Source organism: Rhineura floridana, chromosome 18 (genome assembly GCF_030035675.1).
Source record: "Rhineura floridana isolate rRhiFlo1 chromosome 18, rRhiFlo1.hap2, whole genome shotgun sequence".
Classification (NCBI taxonomy): domain Eukaryota; kingdom Metazoa; phylum Chordata; class Lepidosauria; order Squamata; family Rhineuridae; genus Rhineura; species Rhineura floridana.
Window position 1 is genome coordinate 16,485,649 of NC_084497.1, and position 22,727 is coordinate 16,508,375.

The following is a 22,727-nucleotide window of genomic DNA, read 5'->3' on the forward strand; positions in this document are numbered from 1 at the left end:
ATTTTCCTCTAAGATGCAAAACAGTTAAAATACTGCAAATGCAGCACAGTAGCCAGAGAGGGTGGTGGAGGCCACTTTGTGTGCCAAGTGCAAACACAGTATTCACACACACACATACATTGTCATCTCTCACCTCCACATTCTTCTTCATCACCACCCATTTTTTAAAACAGTTGTTTTCTCCACCCCGTGTCACTCTCTACCTCCTCCCTTGTCGCTTCCTACCCACCCACAAAGCACGAGGAAAGAGCGACGCTGCACAGAAGCCCAGTTTGAGGCACATGATTTTCATCCACAAATCAGAGGAGCAGAAGGCTTCCCCCCCCTCCCAAGTAATGCCCCAAAGTAATGCTGGAAACATTACAATTACTCCTCAAAAGTAATAAAATTACTCTTCGTTCTATTACAATCAAAATGTAAAGGAATTACCCACTTGTCCCTCAAAAAAGTAATGAATTACAAGCAATTCGTTTTTTGTAACGAATTACTTCCAAGCCCTGGCTGTGCGGTATCAGCATATTGCTGACGTCTTGCTCCAAACCCCTCCTGACTGTTCCTAAGGGCTTCATATAGATGTCAAATAGCACTGCGGAGAGAATAGTACCCTGTGGAACCCCACAGGGCAAGTGCCAGGGGGCCAAGGAACACTCTGGACGCGACTCTGAAGGTGAGAGCAGCATATTACAGTGCCTTCAATACCCATCCCAGTGAGCCAGCCCAGCAGAATACCATGGCCAATGTTCAGGCTATGAAGTTGCAAAGTACTATGATAGTAAGAGCCACCCACCCATCTTAATTTTCCTAGAGGTGCATGCAAGAGCTGGATAGTGTGTGAGAGAGAGGGGGGGGAAAGAGAGAGAGAGAGATGTCATTTTAGGTGCTGGAAAAGATTAGTTTTAATATGTACATGAACTGCAGTTTTTGCTAAAAGAATAGGTTAAGCGGAGTGTCCAACCCAGTTCTGAGCCCAGAAACACTTGTTGGCACCCCACAGCCCAGAGTAAACTCTGGCAGCACGAGCCAGAGTTTGCTCTTTGCCTCTGAAAGTTAACCTGAAATTGCATATGCACATTTGTGTCATGGGCCAGTCTCTTTTAAAAAGCATGCACTCCCTTCTTAGGAATCTTTGTCTGTAAACCAGACTTGGACTAGACAATCCTTCAACAAAGGGCACCCTTCAAATAGAGGACTGTTCAAATAAGGCTGTTGTCTGTAAAGACACGTGGCCACTCTATCCCCCGTGGGAAAGCACAGAATGTGGGTGCAGCATTGCCCTTCTGAAGAATCTTAGCTTACATATTTTTTTAAAAAAGCAAGTTCCTAGCTGTTATTTTGTCTGCAAAGGAATGCTTAACAGTGTGTGGACAAAGCTTGCTGATGTGTCAGGTTACGTCCAGGTTACAGTGGGGCTTTTCACTTGTTGCACCCCATCTGTGGAACGCTTTTGCCAGGAACGCTCAGCTAGTTCCAAATCTGGCACATTTTAGGCTCCATAGGCCCTTCCAGACAACCAGTTTATTGATAATTCATCCCAATTTATTTGTAGGGAGATTAGACAATACTGGCTATTTAATGAGCATTCAGGTTAGATTGTGCTGCATCAAAGCAAGTGTTATCCCAATCCCACACATTCCAGTGCATTTCCCCATCACTTTCCTTATTGCAAAAAGTCCAATATTTTTCGGAAATGGGTTTGTGGTGCGCAAGACCTCCCAATCAAGTATTAACTGCAATTTGAATTTGCTGGTATGTGTTTGAATCCCACCCGGAAAATATTGACAGTCTGGAAGCGCCTTGTGGGCGAAGACCTTTTATATTTGTGTGTCTTTTTGTTGTGTGATCTTTTAGCTTGGAAGCTGCTGCCCCCGCCCCAACTTAGCTAAAGCTTAGATGCTGATAAAACAGATGCAAATTAGGAGCATATTCACTAATAGGAAAAAACCTTGTGGTTTAAGAATGTACCTATAGCCATCAGATATTTCTACCAAACTTTAAAAAGCAGGGAAATTGGGCTGCTATAGTGAATGCACCAGGGGAGCAGGAGACCTGACCTCCTCTCTGAGATATTGGACTGCCCTACAAATTTGTCAAAATGCAAACACAATTTGGGTTGGTCTTTCACAGTCCAATCCACTTGCTGTGTAGTTTGCAAGAATTTGGTAACATGTGCCTCTGAGCATATGGTGAGTGGTTGCAACACTTGCCATCTGTATGTTTGTTGGTGTTCTTCTTACTTTGCTTCTTTTCTGTGTTACTACTGTTTCTACAGAGAATCTAATCTAGAAAATTGTATTTCTCTCATTATTCATCCTAGAAATCTGTGTCAAATTTATTTTTATTAATTTCAAAGCTTTTTTATTGGTTGATGCCATATGATGGTGAAGATAGACTTTTTTGTTTCAAACTGGAGGTTATAGTCTATTTCTATTTTGGGTGCATTAACAGATGAATCTGAAACTGCAGTTTGATGTAAAATCAGACTGATTACAATATCCAGCTGTTGGAAAAACAAACTTGTCCTACCTAAGATGCATGTGTTCAGCCTGCTATGCTTAAACTACTCCACTTAAGGAAAAGTGGGCATGGTCAATTACAAACATAGAGCACACCTAGAATTTTCCTAGAATATATTTCACCTCCCACTGTTTTATCTTGTGCAAACTGAGACACTCCTCATGTCCGTTGGAAACTATTCTGCAGAACAGTCAGTGCCATTATTCCATAATTGTTTTTGGAGCTTTTTTTTAGCGATACAAAATGTTGTTGTACTTCACATATTCACAGAAACAGAAGCAAAAGAGAATTATTTACTATGGAAAACGTCACTAACATTGCAGAGTATATCAAACATACTTAAAGTGACCATCTGAACTATATGAATTATCTTAATATTGTTGCTTCCTCCCTGCTAAAACAAGATCAGCACAGCACATGTCTGGTTTCTGTTATTTGGGCTGACTGCAGGTGTTGCAACCACTCACCATATGCTCAGAGGCACATGTTACCAAATTCTTCCAACCTACACAGGAAGTGGATTGACTGTGAAAGACCACCCAAATTGTGTTTGCATTTTTACAAATCTGTAGGGCAGCCCAATATCTCAGAGAGGAGGTCAGGTCTCCTGCTCCCCTGGTGCATTCACTATAGCTGCCCAATTTCCCTGCTTTTTAAAGTTTGATAGAAATATCTGTTGGTTATAGGTACATTCTTAAACTGCAAGGTTTTTTTTGCTTATTAGTGAATTAATAAATAATCTGTGAAGGGAAAACACTAATCTCCAAACACCTGGAGATATGCGAGGCTTAAAGAGGCTAAAATCTTATACCAATGATCTTTTTGTGCTCAGATGCACCTGGAACTCACCAACTCTCAGCCTAACCTACCTCACAGGGTTGTTGTGAGAATGATGGAGAGTGAGATAACCATCTGCGCCAAACAGTTGGTCTTCTGCAAATGGAATTGAAACTCTGTTTCCAAACTTCTGGAATCCAAATAAAATTCTGTCACTAGGTAAGCAAGTTCCCCTTTCCCCAGCAGCTCTAATTGAATGTCCAAAGGGCGCAGTGTTCCTATACTGAAATAAAAAGTTTAATAATGCTTTTTGTCATTTTTTGCACCTTGCATCTGTTGCTTTCTATTCCTGACAGTTTTATTGAATCTCTGTTTCCCCCGTGAGAGCCCCTGTTCTTGTTTGAAAGGAGATCAGCATGCTCTTTGCATATCAACCCCCCCAGTTCTCCCTCCCCTCACATGCACACACACTGCCAGACAAACTTGCAAAGGCTTTCCTCAAAAGGGAATGAATCCTAGACTTCCTTGCTGCTTGGCACAGTCACTGAGGAAGGAGTCACTCGCACACCTCCCTTCCCTTCCTCACCAGACTCACCTTTTGTGGCACCCAAGACCCCACCTACAGACTGAATCGTGCACCACGGCACATCCTCTCTGGGTAACATCCCTCCCCCCCCTCCAGCCACCTTTCTCGGAAGAGCTGACTTAAGAGGCTTGTCTGATCTCGATGTTTAAAACCGGCGTTTAAAACCGATTGTTGCTTCCTGTTCAAAAACCTCATAATATTTCCTATGAGGCCTTTAGCTGAACTGCTCAGGGCCAAAGCTGACTGTGGCTTCTGGAGAATCACAGGGAAAACACAGACATGCACAGACTCACTGACATGCTAAAACTGGTCTGGAGCATGAGCAGTGGAGGGAGGTCCATGAGTGCAAATGGGGCCCTGTCCCACTCATTCCAGTCCTCTCTCCACCAGCCCTCACTCACCCACCTGCTTACTTCAAACGGTCCAGGGGACGTCCCCGGCTGTCACCTCCCTCTTCCTCCCTTGGTCTCAGTGTTGTCACTGTGGAACTCAGCAAGTGGGAGGATGGGGACCAGCCTAGAATTAGTTTGTTCTGCGTGTCATTGGCCCAGGCAGGAAAGTACGTGGGACACATAGGGACCCTGGCCTGCTCCCAGAAAAGGAAGGGGTCCAAGACACACACACCCCTGGGACCCCGCACGCCTACCCCTGCTCCAGGTTCATGGTTCTCTCCTGCCACCTGAGAGCCTTTACCTGGAGATGCTGAGGATTGAACCTGGGACCTTCTGCATGCAAATCAGGTGCTCTGCCACTGACCTATGGCTCTTTGTAAACAGAAGAAGCTACCTTGTGCCCAGTAGCGTAGTGGCCAATTCAGAAGTGGAGGGTCCCTTCAAGTTAGTCACAGTTGCGCCCCGTCCCCCCCTTTTTGCTGCTGGGTTGAGAATGAGATCCTTGTCCGTGCCTTCTCCCACAACAACAGACGTCCCTAGGAGCCAATGAGCATGAAAGGGAGGAGTGTTAGCTGCTGAAAAGAGTCTTCTCAGTGGCTGACTTGCCTCCTTTAACTCTGATTGGCTCCAATCAGCAGGAAATGATAAGGAGGCATCTTAGAAGACTCATCCTTTCATGCTGATTGGCTTGCAGGATGCTAGAGACTTAGGGACCCTGCTGGGACTCTGCTCCCAAAAAGTAAAGGGTCTAAGACCCCCTGAGCCCCTATACGACTACACCCCTGCTTGTACCAAGTCAGACCATTGGTCCATCTAGCTCAGTACTGTTTACACTGACTGGCAGCAGCTCTTGGGGGGTTCAGACAAGAGGTATCTCCCAACCCTACCTGGAGATGCTGGGGAGTGAAATTGGGACCTTCTGCATGCAATTCAGTTGCTCTACCACTGAGCTACGGCCCTTTCCCAAGACAGAAGACAAGCTCTGCTAAATGATACCAAAGATCCGCCTGGTCCACTAGCCAGATGCTTCAAGGATCCTCACAGGTAGGCCATGATAGGCCCTTCCCTATAATTTCTCCCCAGCATCTGCTACTCAGAGGTATACTGCTTCTGTATATGGAGGTTCCAGTTAGTTTATCTGGCTAATAATACACCTATCCTCCATGAATTGCTATCTAAAAGACTATATAATTCTGCCTGTACACTAAGATCTACCTCGGGGGGGGCATGTCCTTCATGAGTGCCCACTATTAAGATCAATTTGCCTGCTTAGAACACAAGGCCTTCACAGTGGTGACCCCCAAAGCTGTGGAACTCCCTTTTGATGGGCTTCTTGTCCCTTCAACTCTGGCATTTAGATGGGTCTTGGACACCTTCCTCTTCACAGCTGCCTTTGATTAATACCATGAATAGCTTCTGTTCTCCAGAGCAGCTTCTCATATGAATCTGCACATCTGCTTTACTGTGCCTGTTTTTCTGATCTGCCTTGCCCGCTGCCGGTTGCTTTCTGAGGGCATACCCGCCAAAAGCAGCTATGTTTGGGGGACAGTCTGCTTTTGTTGCGCAATAGTGCAAGAATGACCCTACAAATGGCAATCATGCAATAACCCTGGGGAAACAACGAATGAAACGGAAAGATGTGTGGACAGTCTATCAGTCCAGCACTAATGTGCTAGGATTGCATCAATGACATGTCGCAAAATACAACTGCAGAAACCTCACCAGTTTGAAGGGGCCCTAAGATGACGTATGCAGTGTGTTCTTCCCTGTTTTCCCCTTCTTCCCTCTAATGTCTCCCCTTCAGGGGTGTAATTGTCCAGGGTCTCAGGGAGCCTTAGTCCCCCTACTTTTTGGGGAGCAGGGTCCCTATGTCTCCAGCGTCGTACAAGCCAATCAGCATGAAAGGGGAGTGTGTTAGCCACTGAGATAAACCTTCTAACATGCTTCCTTGTCCTTTCTTGCTGATTGGAGCCAATCAAAGTGAAAGGAGATATGAGAGCCACTGAGAAGACTCTTCTCAGTAGCTAACACATTCCCCTTCCATGCTGATTGGCTTCTAGAGAAGGACTGAAAAGTGTGGAGGTGATGATGGACAGCAAGCCAGCAAGTTGGGGGGGCATGGCTCTGAGGGAGCACGGCATGACTATCATGAAGGGACCCTGCACTTCTGGATTTGCCCCCACGTTGCTGCTCCCCTTTGCATAATTATAGCTTGTAAACTCCACCTCAGCCAGTCCTGGCAACCCTCAGAGGATCTCCGGCACAGGGATCTCTGGCTGCTGCCTGATCCTTTTAAAACTAGACATACCAAGGGTGTCTACTTGAGACTTTCTGAGCATTGCCCTGCCTCTTTATAGCCGGGCTGAGAAGCCTGAGTCGCAGGGGCCAAATGTGACTCTCCAGGCCTCTCGATATGGCCCTGGAAACTCTCCAGCTGCAATGTGTCCTTGAACTCTGCTTCTGTCCCAGTCTGCTTCTGTGTTGGAATTGCTTTTTAATATGCTTTTAAACCTTTTTTAAAAAAACAATTTTTTTAAATCTTTTTTTTTAAAAATGTCTTCAAACCTTTTAAAAAGGGCAGGATATAAATCAATCAATCAAACAAACAAATAAGTAAACTCTGAGCATGCCTCTGCTTGCCTGGAGGAAGGGTAGAGGCATATGTGTGTGTAGATGTTAGCCTACTGCACAAAGGTAAAGTTCACATTCCTTGCTCCGCTCACTTTTGCTTTTAGCCCTGCCCACCACTGGCAAATGGCCCTTGGAAGGTCGCCCCAAAGGGAATGTGGCCCTCAGACTGAAAAACACATTCCCCATCCCCACTTCATACAGTAGCTGGAAGGGGGTTAGCCTGCAGCCCTCCAGATATTGTTGGATGACCACTCCCATCATTCCTGACCATTGGCCATGCTGCCTGGGGCTGATGGAAGCAGAGACCAACAACATCTGGAGGGTCATAAAACAACCCCCCCCATTGCTGTTTGCCAACCGTCGTCACTGTTGCTGTTACTGTTTGGTTGTATGAGTGGTTTGTATGAGTGAGGGTGTGATTGTGTATAGATTATGAGTTTTGTCGTTTACTTTATTTTTATTTTTATTATGTACCTGGGCGGGAGGATAGGGTATGGGGAGGGAGGAACAGAGGGGGCCCCTGTTAGCGTAGTGACGGGTAATGGGAGGTATGGCGTTGTGAGGAGGACATGCCAGTTTAGGGGAACTCGGCCCAGACAACTGGTGGCTGTGCCGTGTTCCGGTCCTCCCCACACCCACAGGATTGCTGGTAGTTCTATCAGCCAACTCTTGGATCTCCAGTTGCTGCTTCTTAATGCCAGATCGGTAAACAATAAAACCTCCCTCATCCATGACCTAATTGTGGATGAGGCGGCCGATCTGGCATTTATTACCGAGACCTGGGTGAGCGATCTGGGAGGCATTAATCTCTCCCAGCTGTGCCCACCTGGGTACTCGGTTCAGCATCTGGGTAGATCCGAGGGTCGGGAAGGGGGAATCGCTGTGGTCTATAGAAGTTCAATCCCTCTTGTTAGGCACCCTATCCAGGTGGCTAATGGTCTGGAGTGTCTTCACATTGCGTTGGGTCAGCGAGACAGACTGGGAATACTGCTGCCCAACAGCTTCCCTAACTGAGCTGACGGAGGTGGTCTCGGGTTTCGTGTTGCGATCCCCCAAATTTTTGGTATTGGGGATCTCAACATTCATGCCGAGACCGCTTTGTCTGGGGCGGCTCAGGACTTCATGGCCTCCATGACAGCCATGGGGCTGTCTCAATTTGCTACTGGCCCTATGCATATTTCGGGGCACACTCTAGACTTGATTTTTGCCACTGGATTAGGGGATGGTGATCTGGGAGTGAGGGATTTTACATCTATTCCTTTGTCATGGTCAGATCACCGCCTATTGAGGTTTAGACTCACAATGTGTTCTTCCCTCTGCAAGGGTGGAGGACCAATTAAGATGGTCCGTCCCCGGAGACTAATGAATCCTGAGGGTTTTCAGAAGGCTCTGGGGAGTTTTCCGGCTGATAAAACTGACACTCCTGTCGAAACCCTGGTCAACCTGTGGAATATGGAAATGACCCGGGCAGCTGACACGATCGCCCCAGTGCGCCCTCTCCTTTGCAGAGCTCAACTGGCTCCGTGGTTTACCCTGGAGCTAAGAGTGACGAACTCCCGACGGCTGTCACCTTGCACTTGTGAAGGTCTCTACCAAGCTCTATGTGAAGGCGGTGAGGGCAGCGAAGAAGCAGTACTTTGTTGCCTCCATTCAGTCATCTTCTAACCGCCCAGCGGAACTTTATAAAGTTGTTCGGCGACTCTTACACTCTGGTCCTCAGAACGCAATAATACCATCAACAGCCCACAGTAATGAGTTTGCGAGACACTTCCAAGATAAGATCACGAACATCCGCCGGGACCTTGACTCCAACATTGTAGCAGTTGAACCTAATGAGGTGTCCAGAGCACAGTCCTGTCCTGTTTTATTGGATGAATTTCAGTTGGTACAGCTCGAGGATGTGGACAAGGTGCTTGGACAGGTGCGGGCGACCACTTCTGCTCTGGATCCTTGCCCCTCGTGGCTAATAAAAGCTAGCAGGAATGGAACAGCCGGATGGGCCAAGGAGGTGATCAATACCTCTCTACGAGAGGGAGTGGTACCACCCTGCCTGAAACAGGCGGTGGTGAGACCGCTCCTAAAAAAACCCTCCTTGGACCCTGAAAATCTTGACAACTATAGACCGGTAGCAAATGTTCCATTCCTGGTCAAGGTTCTAGAGCGTGTGGTTGCTCGTCAGCTCCAGGCTCTCTTGGATGAAACTGATTATCTGGATCCATTTCAATCGGGCTTTCGGCCGGGGTTTGGTACAGAAACAGCCTTGGTCGCCCTATATGATGACCTCTGTCGGGAGAAAGACAGAGGGAGTGTAACTCTGTTGGTTCTCCTGGATCTCTCAGCGGCTTTTGATACCATCGACCATGGTATCCTTCTGGGGCGACTTGCGGATTTAGGAGTTGGAGGTACTGCTTGGCAGTGGCTGTGCTCCTACCTCGAGAATCGTCTCCAGAAGCTGGTGCTTGGGGAGCATTACTTGAGTCCCTGGGTACTCCAATATGGGGTCCCGCAAGGTTCAGTTCTGTCCCCCATGCTCTTTAATATCTATATGAAGCCGCTGGGTGAGGTCATTAGGAGATTTGGAGTGCGTTTCCAGCAATACGCTGATGATATGCAGCTCTACTTCTCCTTTTCATCTTCTTAAGGTGAGGCTGTCAATGTACTAAACCGCTGCCTGGCCGCGATAATGGACTGGATGAGAGCTAATAAATTGAGACTCAATCCTGACAAGACTGAGATGCTGTTGGTGGGGGGGCTCTCTGCCCAGATGGTTGATGTCCAACCTGCCCTAGATGGGGTTACACTCCCCCTAAAGGAGCAGGTCCATAGTTTGGGGGTCTTATTAGATCCGCTCCTGTCACTGGAGGCTCAGGTAGGCGGACAGTCCCAAGTTCAGTCCCTGGGGTCTCAGGGAGGGCTTAGAAAGGCCCGCTGTCTGAAACCCTGGTGAGCCATTCCTAGGCAGAGACAAGACTGTGCAGTGGAAGATGGACCAATTGTCTGACGCCATGTAAGGCAGCTTCAGATCATGTTCCCAAATACCCTGAAGTGTATTCTATTGATTAATTTTTACATTTTGATCTTGAGCATTTTCAAAAGCAAGTCTTGGAACTCCCTCCCGACATACTCACTGAAATGACTTTACCCCCGTTTAAACCTATAAAATTACATGGGGTAGACCCGTTGAAATTGATAGATGTGACTGCCTTGGGTCTACGGGTCCATTAATATCAGTGGGTCTACTCTGAGTAGAATTTAGTTGGATACCACCCATGGGGCCAGGGTAGCCCAAACGAAATGCGTTTAGTCCATGAAATGTAAACCTAGCTCAGATTAGCATAGCCGCGTGCTTAACTTTTTCCCATGGAAAGAAATGGGACATAAATAGACTTCTGTCTGGATGGCTCATGCCCCACATGTTTTACTCATGTTTCAGCTATTCTGTATTGCATAAGAAGACTCCTGATGAATGAGGCCAAAGGACAGCTCTCAGAAACCTTCTCCCCCAGGGCCACAGGAGCAAAGATAGGAATGCCTGACTAACTGCCACTTGTCTACTTAGGGGAAGGGAGGAGCACATGGAAACACCTGTATGGATCAGGGCCTGGCAGAACCAGGAACAGCTTCTATATACGTTCTGAGCCTAAGCTGCTTCCTTGCTGAAGAACAGTTCTCTCTCAGCACTGGACTGAACATTTCCTGAACTGTGGAAATGGACACAAGTCTATCATCCAGTTTCCCCACAGCGGCTAACCAGATGCTTTGAGGGAAGTCCATGGACAGGACATTCCCTCGGGATTTGGGCTTCAGAGATAGGCTGCTGGTGAACATGGAGGTTCTACATGATGGCCAACAGCCTGCCCATTGTGAGTTTCATCTAAACTGTGGACCTGCTCCTTCAAGGGGAATGCAACCCCATCCAGAATAGGTTGCAAGACTTTCCTCTTCTCCCAGGCATTTTAGCATGTGTTTTTAAATTGTTTTTATATTGTTTTGAATTTTAAAATTGTGTTTTAAATTGTTTTTAAAATATGTTTTTAAATTGTGTATTTGTTTTAATGTTTTTGATTGCTGTAAACCGCCCAGAGAGCTTCAGCTATGGGGCGGTATACAAGTGCAATAAATAAAATAAATAAATAAATATAACGGGTGGGGAACCTTTGGCCTTCCAGATGTTGCTGAACTACAACTCCCATCAGCCCCAGCAAGCATGGCCGATTGCCAGGGATGATGGGTGCTGTAATTCAACAACATCTTGAGGGCCAAAGGTTCCCTAAACCTGTTTGATAAGAATATAAGGCAATCCTTGCTGGGAAAGACTAAGATGGGCCCCCTAGACTTAAGGTGTTGGACTGGGACCTGTGAGACCAGGGTTCAAATCCCCACATAGCCATGAAGCTCACTGGGTGACCTTGGGCCAGTCACTGCCTCTCAGCCTCATGAAAACCCTATTCATAGGGTCGCCATAAGTCAGAATCGACTTGAAGGCAGTACATTTACACAAGACCACCATCCTGCTTCTCCTAGAGGTAGCCAGATGCCTCTGGGAAGTGAACAAGCCTGGCGTATTTTAATCAAAAGGCAATTCAGAGTTTTTAAAGCTGTCATCACATAATAAATTAAATAAGCAACACATGCTTAATTATTGTTGTTGACATCATGACTGACATGAATATTATGAAATGGTACTATTTCTAATGTTTGTATAGTACCTAGCAATTATAGGTGTAAATACTCCTGCTAGTAGCTGTTTCTGGGCTGAAATTAACCGTATTGATAGCTGAAATGCTCAGCCACTGTTGCTGCTTGCTAATATTGCACACAGATTTGTTTGAATCAGCTACTTATTATTGGAAGTGATTTTAATGTTGTTTCTACTTTGTATGCTTATGATTTCTTGCTAACTTTGTGCCATGTTTAGGGCCGGGCCCTACCAATAAACAGCTGCCTCAGGCAAAAGGTTTTGAGGGACAGTGAGCAGACAGGCAATCTGCCTTGTGCTCCATAGCTAACCCCCTGCCCTCAGCTGTAGTGGAAGATGTTGCCCCATTGTTTGTTTCAGAGAACATACAAGGCCAGTTGACGTCTGTACATGGAATGGGTGGGAGGCGTTTTGTCTTTTGCAAAATATCTTGATCTGCCTCTTGCCCTGCTTCATGAGTACATGAAAAAAGTTTTACTGTGCTTTTTTTAAAAAAATAGCTCAGGAATGGGGAACCTTTTTCAGTGTGAGGGCCGCATTCCTTCCAGGCAACCTGCCAGGGACCACACACCAGTAGTGGGTAGGGCCATAAGCAAAAGTGGGTGGAGCAACAATGTTAATTCTACCTTTATGTAGTCGGCTTGTTTCTACACGCATGAATGCATGCATGCACGTCACAATCCTCCATGCATGCAAGCAAGAAGCGTGATCATTGTTCAAGCACACATGATAGCCAGGCATAAGCACTCAAAGACAGTGTCAAGCAGGGCCGGCAAGGGGTGTGGCTCTGTGTGTGTGTGTGTGTGGTACAGGGAAGGTTGAGAATTTTGATTCAGTTCGCATCTCAAGCAGAATTTATCAAATTTGCAATTTCCAAAACATTATGAGAGCTGAAACACAGCCATCCTTCGAAATTCGCATTTTATTAGGATTTTGGGATGCAGTTCACCAGCTAAACAACATTTACAAAAATGCATATATTAGAGGAAAGGGTGCATAAAAATGAACACATGAGTGAAGATAACATGCAAAAAGGCGAGAAACGATGAGAAGGCTTGCAAAAATGTGCACGTTCGTCAGAACTGCCTACAAAAATGTGTTTGTTTGGAGAAATTCGCGCTAAAACAGTGGAGAATTTTCATGGGGATTTAAAAAAAAGTTTGCAGATTGGTGTAGAAATGTAGCAAACTGAATTTAACATTGGGGAAATGAGAAATGGAGAGAACCAAAACAGGCAAATCTTCCTATCCCTAGTGTGGTTTCAGGACAGTCCCTCCCATGAGGGAGATAGGGAGGTTTGGAGGGCTCCTAACCTGAGATTTCTCGTCCCTGGTATAAGGGATGTGTCTTATTGTAGGAAAGGAAGAACGGGGATGCTTTCAGGAATTCCTAGTAATTTTGGCTGTCATGCTCTGTGTGCCATCTGGGCTGTATAAACAACTTCATAAGCAAAAATAACAGATAGGAATAGACAAACCAGACATTTTCCAAAGAACAAGACATAGTTCCTATAATTAAGACAGAAGAGAAGTTCTACAGTTCTGTGCACACTTAGGACACTTCTAGATGGCCTGTTTGTTGAGCAGCCATCCTGATTTTTCTGGCAGGGAGACTGGATGACGTTGCCTGTTTCATTAACATTCACTCTGATCTGTTTGCAGAGAGGTGATCATGTGAGAGCAAACGTTATCCAGACAGGCACTTTCCATGGCTTTTTTTATGTCACTGTCCGTGCCACAAAAGAGCCTGATCTTTTGGGAGAAGCGGGTTCATTGTGCCAGAGCTCCAGATCAATTGCACAACCTGTATTTGCTGGTATGAGGTGGAACCCCGCCTGAGAAAAGTGACAGCCTGGAAGATCCCTTACTAAGGATTAATCCACTTAAATGGATGATGTAACAGAATGGGATTTGGTTACACACTGTGAAAGCCACATACAGTCTTGGGACATTTTAAAGACTAGCACCATTTGTTACAGCATAAGCTTTCGTGGAATAGAGTCCACGTCATCAAGTGTATGAAGGACTCTAGCCTGCAAAAGCTTATGCCAGCCTTTGCCAACCTGGTGCCCACCAGAAGCTTTTGGACTATAAATCCCATCAGATGCAGCCGGAGCAGTTCTGTCTAAAATATAACCAGGCTGATAAAGGCTGGCTTATGCCAGAACAAGCAGGTTAGTCTTTAAGGTGCCACAAGACTGTTGTTTTTGCTGCAATGGCATTTCGTAGTTGTGCGCATTTTTGGTATGCGGTCAGTTCAGCTCGTTTAAATAAATCGCATACCTCATTTAGTCTCTTGCAGACATTATTCTTTCCACCTTCAGGGTGTATAAATGAATACTTTGGGGAATTCAATATCCCCTCCCTTATTTAGTCTCATTTTAGCAGGAACATTTTTTTCTCGAACTGCCACATAACTGGCATAAGATGAATTCCAAATATGAGAGAAAATGTTGTCTAAATACAACAAAACCTTTGGTACTCTAAATGGCTTAGCACCTGGATACCAGATTGTCATCTCCAGCGCTGCTCATGTATTAAGCCAAGGGCAGGCAACCTGCACTCCAGGGGCAGCGTGTGGCCCCATCTCATTTGATGCAGCCCCTGACACTTCCTGAAACTGCCCCATTCTTCCATACCATCAGAGTTCTTTCCTTCCTGTATTCTTATCTCTCTCCCCCCCCGATTTTCTACGTAACTTTTGAACAATTAAAAGGGGGAGTATTTTTATTTGAAAATAATAAATTGATGGGTTTTTAAAATGTGTTTTCCTGGTTGTATGGCTTGGGTAAAAGAAGTTTCCTGCTATCAGCTGTCTCTGACAAGAAACTGGTAGGCATCTGCCATATATGCAGAATAGGGTTTTCATGGTAAGCGGTATTCAGAGGGGGTTGACGATTGCCTCCCTCTGAGGCTAGTCCTCCCCAGCTGGCTAGGGCCTGCTCAGCTTGACACAGCTGCACAAGCCAGCCCCTTCCTTGTCTGCAACTGCCAGCTGGGGGGCAACTGGGCTCCTTGGGACTGTGCAATTTGCCCACGGCTGCACAGGTGGCAGGGTACGTAACCCCTGAGCCACTCACCATGGGGGTGATCTTCAGCTGGCCCTTGGCACCCAGGAGACACGAGTGGGGATTTGAACTCACAGACTCTGGACTCCCAGCCAGGCTCTCCTCCCCACTGTGCTATATAGTAGCTATCATTTCCCAATTTGTGGATATCTCTGACATGGCCACATAATTTATTGATTGAAAGTATTTAAGCCCCATCATTCAATAAAGTACACAGGATGGCTAACAGATTGTCAATTAAAATACAATAAAATGCTCAAAAGCTCAGAAACAATGATAACATGCCTAGATGTAGGACCTGCAACAAACTGTTGCAGTGTGGAATGCTTCCTGTTCAAGAGTCCAGAAATCTCCCCACCCACCCCGGCTCTCAGTTACACCCCTTCCAACAGTTTGTCAGCAATCTGTGGCCACTGGTATTCAGTACCCTGCTGACCTTGAGCTTGACTTCTGCAACCTGCAGAGTTAGGGTGGGTGGTGACTGTGATGTTCCTGTAGGTTAAGCATCTGTAAATATGGTAAGTGCGGGTCTATTAAATGATGTATGGTAAATGACTGAAAGAGAAAGGGGGAGTACATGGGTTAGAAGCTGAAGTATGCTTGATGATGATTGGCCGAGTGGCTGGCTGGCTGAAGGTATAAATGTGAGAATGAGAGTTGTGTGGGCAGAGAGCAGTTGTTTGGAGTCAGGTCCTTTAGTGAGGGTTGGTTGGCAGAGTTCTGAGGGAAGTTTGGATTGTATTTGGCTGATAGTTAAATATATATATGAACAGAAACATAAAGAGTGACCATATATGAAACCATACGCTTGTGAAACATTCCTAAAGTAATCTTGTTATTTCCGGTTGTTAGTAAATAAATACTTATTTGGTTTACCAAAGGCCTGATCCTTGGCTGGGGGACTATACAGACCAGAAGGGAGGGCAAGGTAATTACCAAGGCTGAACAGAAACTGTATCTAATGGTGGCAGCGGTGAAGGGAGAAATTGTAACAAGTCAGGTATCCAGAGCAACCCAGAGTTGTATGCTTTATATATAAAGATACAAAGGGGTTGGGAACAGCATAGGCACGCAGTCACAAAGTAACAAGCTATAGAGAGACTGAGGCAAAGTCTCTGGGAGTATTGGTTACAGGAAGTGACTGGTGGTGCTGCCTAGCAGTGGGATCTAGTGAAATCTGTGCTAGAGCGGAGTGAGAAACCATATAAAGGACGGTCCTGACTGGTGGTGACCTTGGTGGTGCCTAGTGAAAGGCAGTAGCCACAAGCAGGTGGGAACCTGACAGGGGAGAACCAGGGAAGGACATCACAGTGACATTTTGCTTGCATCAGCCAGGACACCCACAACCTACAGACTGAAATGAGTGTATGCCTCCAGGCGTTTCTGTCTGGCTCTCAGGACTCCCCAGACCACACACCTCCTGAGCCACACTCCTCACCAGCCCTGCTTGTCAGCCTGCTTGAGTGTTTTTGCCTGGCTTTGGACTCTGATGATGCATCTTGTATGTCTGGGTGGGGGACAGAGAGGGACGTGTGAGTGTGAACAAACTGTCATACTCCACAAAGGTAACATTCACGCTTAATGTGCTGTCCACTTTTGCCTCTTGTTCGGCCCACATGTGTCTTCAACCAGAAGGTTGCCTGGAAGGGAATGTGGCTCTCAGGCCCAATATTGTTTCCCATCTTGGCATCTTGTCCCAGGGCCTGTGACTGATCCTGTATCTTTAGGAGAAGAGAAAGTCACCCAAGTGCAGGTTTTCTTGCAACACTGTTGCCAGGCCCGGCCTCCAAGAGGTCTTCTGTATCTTTAAATGTTGTGCAGGGGGGAGGGAGAACTCCACCTTGTGGTTTTCCCCATTACAGAGTTGCAAGAACACCTGCACTTGGCTGAATTTTCTCTTCTCTTAAAGATACAGGATCATTCTCAGGCCCTGAGTCTGGCAACCCTATAAATGCATACAATAAGAAGGGGGAAATCCCCACATTTATTTATTTATTGAAAAGCATTTATACACTGCTTAATACCGCTTAATATTCCAAAAAGCTCGAAGCGGCGCACAGTCTGGAAACAAAAACGCAACTTAAAAGCAGGCCAGCCGCAAGGGAGCGAGCATGTTACAAAGCGTGTGGGCATGTGGAGCTGTTTGTGGATGAGAGCTTTCTCTGATGGAGCCTCTCCTTCCGGAGAGCAGCCCTGTGGGGGCTGCGTGGGCGGACTCCCGCCTCCCTTCCTCTGCGACTCGCTCGCCATGTCCGGCATGCCTTTTCTCACGCAAGAGGAGGGAGGGGCCTCTTTTTCCTCCGGCTTGCCGCACACCCCCGACACACCTCCCGGCCAGCCCAGCCAATCCGCGCCCGCCCTGCATGACACACACTCCGTCTCTTAAGCGGCTTCCACGCGCCGGGCCCGCGGGGGAGAACTGGAGTGCTGCGATCGCGCTACTTGGAGAGTCCCAAGGGAGCGCGGCGTTATTCTCAGCGTCCTTGGCGAGCACCGAGAGCACAGCCAGCCAGCTAGTCCTGGGCGTAGCGGTCCTGTAGGAGCCACAAGCGGCAGCAGTAGTAGCAGCGAGGCCGGCGGAGCGCGAGGTTAGCCGGCTCGACTTTTGGAGAGACGGAGCGCGCGGGGCGCAGCGCCATGGAGTCCGGCAGGGGCAAGGTGAGCGCGCAGTGACCGCTTTCCTTTTCTCACGCGCGTTCTTTCCGTGGATCTTCCCTGCGTGCGAGAGAGCTCCCTCGAAACTGAACGGAGCTAGCCGCTTCCCGGATCTTCCACGCCTTTGCTGTGTAATAGCGGGCCGGCTGCCGGCTGCCGGCTGGGGAGAGCAGCGGAGTCGATTCCCCCTTGCGTGTGTCGGCTGGCTTCCTTTACGGGCGCGCAATGCCGCTTGATCCGTGGAGAGAGTCGGGCCGTGGCTCCCCCGGTGGTTAAAGCCGGCAGGGCTCTCCCGCTCCGGTGGGGGTGGAGGGGTGGAGGGGTGGAGGGGTGGGGGGCCCGCAGTAAAAAGACCAGGCGAAGACCAGGCCTTTCCTGGCGCCCCCTCTTTGTTTCTCCCTCTGGTCGCTTGCAGGCGCCTTATCTCGCTTCCTAAATGGTTACAGGACCGCTGTGTGTGGGACGGCTCGCAATACCGTATCAAAAGTAGTCCAGAAAAAAATATGGGGAACCTTAAGGCAAAGAAGTCAGAGAGATTAAAGTTTTCCTTCCCCGCCTCACTCGCAACCTATAAGGGGAGAAAATTATAGTCATTTTCGGCTATGGGGTGTGTGTGTGTGTTTTACCTTCGTTTCTGTTGCTTTGACATTTTCATTTGATTCCTCTTTGGTTTCAGTGGGGCTTGGAGGGCAGTCTGTACACGACAAGTCAAAGGGATTCACTGTTTCCCACTGATTGTGTGTTTTTTTCCTATAAAGGACACTTTCTGGTTTTTAGGATGATTGGTTGATTGACAGGGTTCATGTCCCGCCTCCGATTAAAGGGAAGATTAGATATCTGATTGCAAATTGGTTTCAGTTTAATTAGGGGGTATAGATCAGGATGGAAATAGATAAATGATAAAAATAAAGGAAGCGTCTTAATGTTGGACAAAAATATAGGACTCTCTGTTTTTGCCTGCCACTCACCCCAGTTTGAGCGGTCAGGCAGAGTGGAAATTTTCCCTGTAGAAATGTGTGCCTGTCTGTTGTTAGCTGACTCTTAGCTTAAGGGGGTTCTGCCTCCCCAGAGAATAATTTGTTCCACCTTTTGCTTCTGCTTCAATGTCTAAATTTTCCTCTGCTGAATGGAAATTTTGTGTTTGGATGCAAAACAGTTGGCATCGCCCTGAACAAGCTCCTTGACGTGCCATATTTTTATTCTTCTTAACAGGGAAAAAAGAATGAAAAGGTTAACAGGGAACTTCTGTTTAATATACCAGGACTTCTAAAAACAATCCTGCTTTTGGAGGTCCTTCCTGCTCTCAATATGCTGTGGACTGTTTTTTTTCTTTTTAATTAATGGAGGTGTGATTAGCAAAGGCAAGATTTCTGAGTGTGCGGTTTGTGTGTTTCCAGAACAGGACCACCAGTGGTCCGCCAGCTTTGTTCAGGCAGTCTGCAGCATGTCTGCATTAAATATTCATATTGATCTTTAATTGCATTTAATTTTTTAAATTTCTTTTATTGTATTATAATTTGAATTCTGTGAAATGTAATACAATAAAAAGCCAATATAGGAAACAAAAGAAGTGGTAAAAACACAATTAAAATCATACAGCATCTAGCACAGCAGTTGCTACCACCGGCAGAAAAACCACGATGTGGTCTGCCAAGATGATCAACATTATTTATGGGGGGGGGGATTTGGGCACCACTGCCCTACACTGAAGAGGGAGAATTAACTTCTTGTTGCTGTGGCTCCATGTTCATCAGTTTGTGCTTCCCTTTATTTGTTGTCTTACGTTTTTCTTTATTAAAAAAAAGTGCATTCCATGTGTGTGTGCAGTTTAACATGGGGTCATAGAGTCACAGAATCGTAGAATTATAGAATCCTAGAGTTGGAAGGGGCCTATAAGGCCATCAAGTCCAACCATCTGCTCAATGCAGGAATTCAGCTTAAAGCATACCTGACAGGTGGCTGTCCAGCTGCCTCTTGAATGCCTCCAGTGTTGGAGAGCCCACCACCTCTCTAGGTCAATGGTTCCATTGTCATACCTCTCTAACAGTTAAGAAGTATTTCCTGATGTTGAGTTGAAACCTGGTTTCCTATAACTTGAGCCCATTCTTCCATGTCCTGCACTCTGAGATGATTGAGAAGAGATCCCAGCCCCCATCTGTGTGACAACCTTTCATGTATTTGAAGAATGCTATCAAATCTCCCCTCAGTCTTCTCAAGGCTAAACATGTCCGGTTCTTTCAGTCTCTCCTCACAGGGCTTTGTTTCCAGTCCTCTTATCATCTTCGTTGCCCTCCTCTGAACCAATTCTGGTTTGTCTGCATCCTTCTTAAAGTGGGGTGTCCAGAACTGGTCATTCCATTTTACTCCCACAACAACCCTGCAAGATGGGTTGAGCAGAGAGAAAGTGGCTGGGCCAAAGGTACTCGGAGAATGCGGTGTAGTGGTTTAATTGTTGGACTAGGATTAGGAGATACTGGTTTAAATCCTTGCTCAGCTATGGAGCTCATGGGTGATGTGTGACCATCGCTGTATTTGGCCTCATCCACCTTCCAGAGTTGTTGTGAACATAAAATAAGTAAATTGAACCCAGGATATCTCCTCGACCTGTCCTAAATCTAGTACCCTCTACACCAGCTTTTCCCAACCAGTGTGCCTCCAGATGTTGTTGGACCACAACTCCCATCTTTCCTGACCATTGGCAACACTGGCTGAGGCTGATGGGAGTTGTGGTCCAACAACACCTGGAGGCACACTGGTTGAAAAAGGCTGCTTTACACCAATCTTTGTCAGCCTGGTGCCCTCCAGAAATTTTGGGCTGCAACTCCAATTGGTCTGAGCCAGTGCAACATCTGGAGGGCACCAGGCTGGCAAAGACTAGACCACACAATATTGACTGTCAGGACCAAGAGCTGTTTCACAGGGATATTTGTATATCCACAGCTGGCATGGATTGAGTTGCACGCCACTTGCCACAGGCAAAATTTGGAACCAGCATGCCCAAGCATCAGCAGACTAACCCTGGTGCCCTGTCCTAGGCTTGCTTGTTTGAAAGCAAATGCTTCTGGCCCAGTGGGACCATCTCCCAAGAAAGTGTGCACAGAATTGCAGCTAAAGGCTCAGAAGATGCATTTTGGTTGGTTGGCTGTTGAGACTCAGCAGGGCCCCAGTCCTGTGAGTGAATGGTAGAGGGCTTGTTTTCAGAGCCAAAGGGGGTCCCAGTTTCCCCACCAGCTGAGCTCTGATACCAGAAATGAGCCTGGCTGGCAGCAGGTTGGGGGAGGTAAGCTAGCAGGAGGTAAGCTGTGGAGCAGGGGCAATTCAGCTCTTTTCACCTGCATGCCCCCTCTGGTCTTAAAGTTGAAGACCCCATCCCAGATTTGTATGGGATTGGGTTAGACCTGGAATTAAATTCACCAATAAGCTGTCTGTCATGTGAGCCATACTCTTGTAGACTCATAGGCATGTTTCCTTGTTGGAGTTTACTCCCAAGGAAGTGCGCTGTGCACCCTGATCCTAAGGCATGTTTTGTCTTTGAAGCTTAAATTCCAGTATGCGCCATGGGGCTTACAGCCAGGTCAGTGTGTACAAGGTTGTAGGCGTGAAGAGTGACCGTACACACCTTTACTTGGAATCTTCTGCCTGTGCTTTAATGGGGCTTACTGCCTATGTACCCAGGCAGGATATAAGCCTTCTAAGTAGATAAACAAGTTTGTTTAGGATTGCAGTCCTATGCTTCTTTACTCAGGAGTAAGGTTTGTTGTGCTATTGTACTCCTGTATATATGTCTGCTCAGAAGTAAGTCCCATTCAGTGGCATTCGCTCCAAGGTAAGTGTGTATAGGATTGCAAGCCTTAGCTTTGAGTAAATATGCATAAGATCCGGCTGCCTGCTGGTTACTTGAGATGAAAAGGTTTTACATTCATCTGCCATGAGCTTAACTGGTTTGTGGATCACACCATCAGTAGCCTAGTCTTTTATTAAGGCTTACTTTTGACTTTGGAAATAATTAAGCCATGTCTTCTCTCCCCCCCTTATCAGCAGAAAGGTCTAGATCAGGGGTTCTCAAACTGTGGTCTGCTTTACTCAGGCGGTCCGCGGCACGTCCGCATTATAAATTTCACATTGATATTTAATGGTATTGTCATTGCTTCTTTTATTTCCTGCATTGTATTACAATTTGAATTCTGTGGAATGCAAACTGTAATTCAATAAATGCAGCATCAGAAATAAAGCAATAAAATGCATTTAAAAACCATGCAGCATCTAGCACAGCGCATTGCAATTGCTGCAACTGGCAGAAAAACCATGAAGCGGTCTGCCAAGTAACTTAGCGATTTTCAAGTGCTCCGTGGGAAGAAAAAGTTTGGGAGCCGTTGCTCTTGATTTTATGAACCTCCTTCCCTGTGTTTACAGATAGACTGTGTGTGTGCGTGCACACCTGTGCAACGTGGATTGTATCCAATGTTAGTCTTACGAAGAGCAGACCCATTAAAATTGATGGCTGTGGCTAAGGGCACAATCCAACTTTATGCTGGGCTGATGGGAGTTGGATGCAGCGGATCTCCCGCTGACCGGCTGGGTCCCAGCTCAGCCGTGCTATGCTGGCATAAGTCCCTCAGCCTGGCTGAGCCAGGACCTAGCCAGCTCAGCTGAGACCAGTGCAAGTAGAGCCGGTTCAAGGTCCAAAAATGGGTGTGTCAGGGGAGGGGCCGAGGGGAGGGGACTTAGGCCACATCCACTTGTGATTGGAGTGCTTCTGCAGGTCCTAATCCAGGCAAATGTTATGCTGGGGAAAAGGCCAGTCTAAGAAAATAATTGCAATAGAAGTCAATGGAGAGGGCTTACTCCCCAGTAGGTTATATGGGAGAGCAGGCTTTTACTATCTGGTCCCTGTGTGCAGCTCCTGGCTGAGCCCGCATTCAGCCAATCGAGAGGCTGACCTTTATGGCAGAATGGCAGACCTTTATCCCGGCTTCTCTTGCTCCAGCATAATTTACACTGGCTTCACCTGAGTTGGATTGCTCTATTACTTAGGTCTATTAATTTTAATGGGTTTACTCTAAGAGATTGAATACAAGCCTATATCTGTTTGATTTTTTTCTTTAATACATTTATATCCTGAAGTTTGTAGGGCAGTAAACAATATATATGAGAGCCAGTGTGGCTCAGTGGTTAGAGTGCTGGACTACGACCTGGGAGACCAGGGTTCGAATCCTCACACAGCCACAAAGCTCACTGGGTGACCTTGGGCCAGTCACTGCTTCTCAGCCTCAGAGGAAGGCAATGGTAAACCCCCTCGGAATACCGCTTACCATGAAAACCCTGTTCATAGGGTCGCCATAAGTCGGGATCGACTTGAAGGCAGCCCAATAAAACACATTTGCATAAAAATGTATGAAAATAAGA

The 22,727-nt window shown here is 46.7% G+C and overlaps 2 protein-coding genes across 3 annotated transcripts in view; one reads left to right on the plus strand and one right to left on the minus strand.

The window, feature by feature from the left end:
• Positions 1 to 16,649: 16,649 nt before the first annotated feature.
• LOC133372347 (uncharacterized) lies at positions 16,650 to 18,047 on the minus strand. Its single transcript, XM_061600826.1, has 2 exons — positions 17,948 to 18,047; positions 16,650 to 17,833 (listed from the first exon to the last, which is right to left on the minus strand). The coding sequence occupies exons 1-2, from the start codon at positions 17,974 to 17,976 to the stop codon at positions 16,747 to 16,749; spliced, it is 1,116 nt and encodes a 371-aa protein (XP_061456810.1). The 5' UTR covers positions 17,977 to 18,047; the 3' UTR covers positions 16,650 to 16,746.
• LOC133372346 (solute carrier family 2, facilitated glucose transporter member 1) overlaps positions 16,986 to 22,727 on the plus strand; it is a 61,560-nt gene continuing 55,818 nt past the window's right edge. The window contains exon 1 of one of the 2 annotated variants that reach the window (XM_061600823.1): positions 16,986 to 17,324. In XM_061600823.1, coding sequence (XP_061456807.1) covers positions 17,304 to 17,324 — 21 coding nt within the window. In that variant the 5' untranslated portion in view covers positions 16,986 to 17,303. The remainder of the gene's footprint in view (positions 17,325 to 22,727) is intronic. The other variant, XM_061600822.1, reaches the window with a different exon arrangement.

Bases quoted from the DNA above. Each gene is read 5' to 3' on its own strand.
- LOC133372347 (XM_061600826.1), bottom strand. From the start codon at position 17,976: ATGAAAATGTCAAAGCAACAGAAACGAAG. The intron at 17,834-17,947 runs GTAAAACACACA...CTTTGCCTTAAG, and splicing joins TCAAAGCAACAGAAACGAAG to GTTCCCCATATTTTTTTCTG.